The following is a 4429-nucleotide window of genomic DNA, read 5'->3' on the forward strand; positions in this document are numbered from 1 at the left end:
GGTGCCCAACTGCCCTGTGCGCGTCACCGTGGACCCGGCCGTGGACACCAGCAGCGTCAAGGTCTACGGCAAAGGCGTGGAGCCGCGAGGTGAGCGAGGGGCCGCTCACTATGGCGCCTCCTCCCGTCCCTGTGGGCATCTCTTCCTCTTGAGTACCCCTGTGGACACCACCACAGGCATCTCCCCTCTATGAGCATCCACGTGGGCACCCCAACCCCGTGGGCATCCCATCCCTGTGGGCACCCCATTCCTGTGGGTGTCCCCTCTCTGTGGACATCCCCACTCACAGGCATCCCATCCCTGTGGGCACCCCATGGACAGCTCTTCTCATGTGGGGGTTTCTGGGCACCCTCTAGACACCCCTCCATGGGAACCTCCCCCTTGCATGGACAACCCCGTGGCTATGGGCACTCCCGTGGTGACAAACATCTCCTCCCCATGGGCACCCCCTCTAATGGGGGCTCTCCTGGGCACCCCACAGGTGTCTCTCCTCCCCCTGTCCCCTTGCCACCACCACTACTCAGGGTCCTGGTGGTTTTCCCCTCATTCCTGGGGGGAGGTTCTGGGGATGCAGGGGGTGTGGGGTGGGACCCCAAGGGTGTGCCAGTCCCCCCTGAAGCCCCTTTGTGTGCCGAGGGGGACATGGGCTCTCAGAGGCTGCTGTTAGGGACCCTCAGCTGAGCTCTGAGCCCCCTTGACCACCCTGTACCCCTCAGGGGTGCTGCGGGAGGTGGGCACCGAGTTCACGGTGGATGCACGGGCACTGGCCCCCACCGGGGGACCCCACGTCCGGGCACGGGTGCTGAACCCCTCAGGGACCCCCATCGACACCTTCGTCACCGACCTCGGCGATGGCACCTACCGCGTGGAATACACACCCTTCGAGGAGGGTGAGGGACCCCCACAACCCCTCCGGGAGCCCCAACACCCCCAGAGACCCCCAGACCCTCCTGCAGAACACAGACATCCCAGGGGACTCCCAAACCCCTCGGGACCCCCAACCCCTGGGAACCTCCAGGGACCATGAGCTCCCCCCGGGACTCTGCTCCTACACCGGATGCCAACTTCCCCCCAGGACCCCAAGTCCTGGCCAGGCATCCTCCATTCCTCATGAGGGACCTTCAGAGAGGGAGGGACCTTCCCATACCATGTCCAAGCGGGGACCCCCTTGAATTCCCGCTGGATACCCAGAACCAGGAACCCTGAGACATCCCCAGATCCCAACTGGGGACTCCCAGCCTCCCCCAAAAACCTCATCCAGGGATCCCCAAAACCCCCAACACCTTTCAAACACCACTAAGGGACCCCCAAACTCCCCTGAGAATCCCCGTCCCAGAGACCCCTTGTGCCCCCTCCATGGGCAGTGTGTGATGCGTCCCTGTCGCAGGGCTGCACCTGGTGGAGGTGACATACGATGACGTGGCGGTCCCCAAGAGCCCGTTCCGTGTGGGGGTGGCCGAGGGCTGCGACCCCACCCGCGTTCGGGCACACGGCCCCGGCCTGGAGGGAGGCCTGGTGGGCACGGCCAACCACTTCACTGTGGAGACCAGGTGGGCACTGACCCCCAGCCTCGATCCAGCCCTGCTCCCCAAGGACCCCAACCCCTGCTCTACAAATGCCCTGCCCGAGCCATGTTCCACACCCAGGGACCCCTCATGCTGTCCTTGTTGGGGGGTTCGGGGTGGGAGTGGCTCCCTGCTTCAGTGTGGAGACCAGGTGGGCACCAACCCTGGGTCCCTCCATTCCCACATGCACGGACTCCTTCCCCAGAGATATCACCTCCGTCCCAAGCCGCCATCTCCACTGCCTGTCATGGAAGTGCCACCACTATCCTCTTGCACCTGTGCCCTTCATGTGCATGTCCCACCTCTATCCCATGTCACCAGCCTGCCACCTCCATCCTATGCCACCACTCTGGCATCTTCATGTTCTGCCACGGAGTTCCCACGCCCAACCTCTTGCATCCTCTACCACCTGTGTCCTTTTCCATGGATGTGCCACCTCCATCCCATGTCACCAAACAGGCATCTCCCCCCCTGCTATGAAAGTGCCACCTCCATCCCATGTCACCAGGATATCATCTCTGTCCCCTTGCCATGGAGGTGCCACCTCTGCCAGGGAGGTGGCACCTCCAGCTCCCCAGCATGGCAGTTGTTCCCCCTGGCCCCACCCTGCCCGTGTCACCTCTCTGAGCGGTGGCTTGTCCCCAGGGGCGCGGGCACTGGGGGGCTGGGCCTGGCCATTGAGGGTCCCTCAGAGGCGAAGATGTCCTGCAAGGACAACAAGGACGGGAGCTGCGCGGTGGAGTATGTCCCCTTCACGCCTGGTGACTACGACGTCAACATCACCTTCGGCGGCCACCCCATCCCCGGTGCGGGCACACATAGGGACAGGGGGATGGGGTGGGGGGAGATGTCCTGACTGTCCTCTCTTGGTCACAGGGCTTCACTGTGGGAATGCCACCCATGGTGGCCCCACAGCCAGGTTGTCCCCTGCCTGTGCTGTCCCCATGACCATGGCTTTGGCACCCCGTGGCCACACTGACCGATGGTCGTGTTGTCCTCGTGGCTCACATTGACCCTATGGCCACACTGACCTTATGACACACTGGCCCTACAAAGTGTCCATGCACATGATGGACACGCCAACTGTATGGCCATGCTGTCCCTGTGCCCCTGTGAACCTCATGGCCATATTGACCTTGTCCTCATGCTGACCCCATCCCCAGCTGTCCCCATCCCCACGCTGACCCCATCCCCACACTGACCCCACACTCACATTGGCAGTGGCCACACCGCCGCCATCCCCAGCTGCCCCATGGTGCCTCCCTCATGCCCTGACCCCTCTCCACACAGGGAGCCCGTTCCGGGTGCGAGTGCGGGATGCTGTGGATGCCTCCAAGGTGACGTGCTCAGGGCCAGGGCTGGGTCCCAGTGTCCGTGCCCGGCTGCCCCAGAGCTTCACCGTGGACGTCAGTGCCGCGGGACGTGCAGCCCTCGAGGTGACGCTGCTGGGGCCCACTGGTACGTGGGGACATGGGGGCAGGGGGAGCCTGTGTCTCGTGGGGGGGCCTGACCTCTGTGACCTCTGGGGTGTCCTGCCTCTTGTCCTACTCTGTAGGATGTCCTGGCCCTTGGATCCCATGGTCTATGGAGAGTCCTGCCCCCTGGGGTGCCCTGACTCCTGGCTTGTCTGGCACCATGGATGCCCTGTTCCAAAGGGTGTCCAGCCTCACGGTGTCCCCTGTTATATAGGGTGCCCTACCTGTGGACATCCTGATCCATAGAGTGTCCTACTCCATAGGACATCCAGTGCCATGGATGCCCTTCTTCATAGGGCGTCCAACTCCATGGGGTGCCCTCCTCATGGATAGTCAGATCCACCCAGGGAGGTTGTGCCCTACATGCTGCTCTATACCCCGATGTCCTCCTGTCCCACACATCTCCCTGCCTCACATGTCCCCACCCCACATGTCCCACTGCCCCACAGGGCTGCCGGAGCCAGTGGAGATCCGAGACAACGGTGATGGCACCCACAAGGTCACCTACACCCCAGCCACCGATGGGCCCTACACCGTGTCCGTCAAGTACGGGGGGCAGGAGGTGCCACGCAGGTGAGACCCCACCCCGGGTGGGCACAGAGGGACAGGATCCCTGCACAGCCTGGAGCCCCTGGCACCCCAGGTGTTTTGGGGTGTCCTGACCCCAGCATTCCTCCCTGAAGCCCTTTCAAGGTGAAGGCGCTGCCCACGCACGACGCCAGCAAGGTGCGGGCGAGCGGCCCCGGGCTGAGCGCGGGAGGGATCCCGGCCAGTCTCCCTGTGGAATTCACCATTGACGCCCGCGACGCCGGCGAGGGGCTGCTCACGGTGCAGATCCTGGTCAGTGTGTGAGGGGAAACGTGGGGAGTGTGAGGGTTGTGGGGGGGCACACTGAGGATGGGCTGCTCACGGTCCAGACCCTGGTCAGTGCAGGGAGGAGTCATGGCTGCTGAGCCCCACAGGGTGCCCTTTCCCCACATCCCGGGGTGCTGAGCCCCAGAGGGCGCCCCCAGCACAGGGCACTGATGCGGGTTGCCTGCAGGACCCCGAGGGACAGCCCAAGAAGGCCTCAATCCGGGACAACGGGGACGGCACCTACACGGTGTCCTATGTGCCCGACGTGCCGGGGCGCTACACCAGCACTGTCAAGTACGGGGGCGACGAGATCCCTGCATCGCCCTTCCGGGTCCTGGCCGTGCCTTCTGGCGATGCCAGCAAGTGCCTCGTCACAGGTGGGGCTGCCCCCCAGTGTCCTTATGCTGACCTATGTCAACCCCTTGCTGGCCTCTGGCATCCCCTTGCTGACTCACAGCATCCCCTCACTGCCCCACGATGTCCCCTCGCTGCCCCACCGCACCCCTTCCTGCCCCACAGTGTCCCTCCTGCCCC

General features: G+C 64.3%; 1 protein-coding gene across 1 annotated transcript in view; it reads left to right on the plus strand.

Moving 5' to 3' along the window:
- The window catches only part of LOC102039906 (filamin-C), a 30170-nt gene that overhangs the window by 13939 nt on the left and 11802 nt on the right, over window positions 1-4429 (plus strand). Inside the window, 8 exon segments of the mRNA XM_031065136.1 lie at window positions 5-89; window positions 717-890; window positions 1388-1550; window positions 2211-2371; window positions 2856-3023; window positions 3490-3613; window positions 3724-3880; window positions 4083-4272. Coding sequence (XP_030920996.1) covers window positions 5-89; window positions 717-890; window positions 1388-1550; window positions 2211-2371; window positions 2856-3023; window positions 3490-3613; window positions 3724-3880; window positions 4083-4272 — 1222 coding nt within the window.

Source organism: Geospiza fortis, unplaced genomic scaffold, assembly GCF_000277835.1.
Source record: "Geospiza fortis unplaced genomic scaffold, GeoFor_1.0 scaffold30, whole genome shotgun sequence".
Taxonomy (NCBI): Eukaryota; Metazoa; Chordata; class Aves; order Passeriformes; family Thraupidae; genus Geospiza; species Geospiza fortis.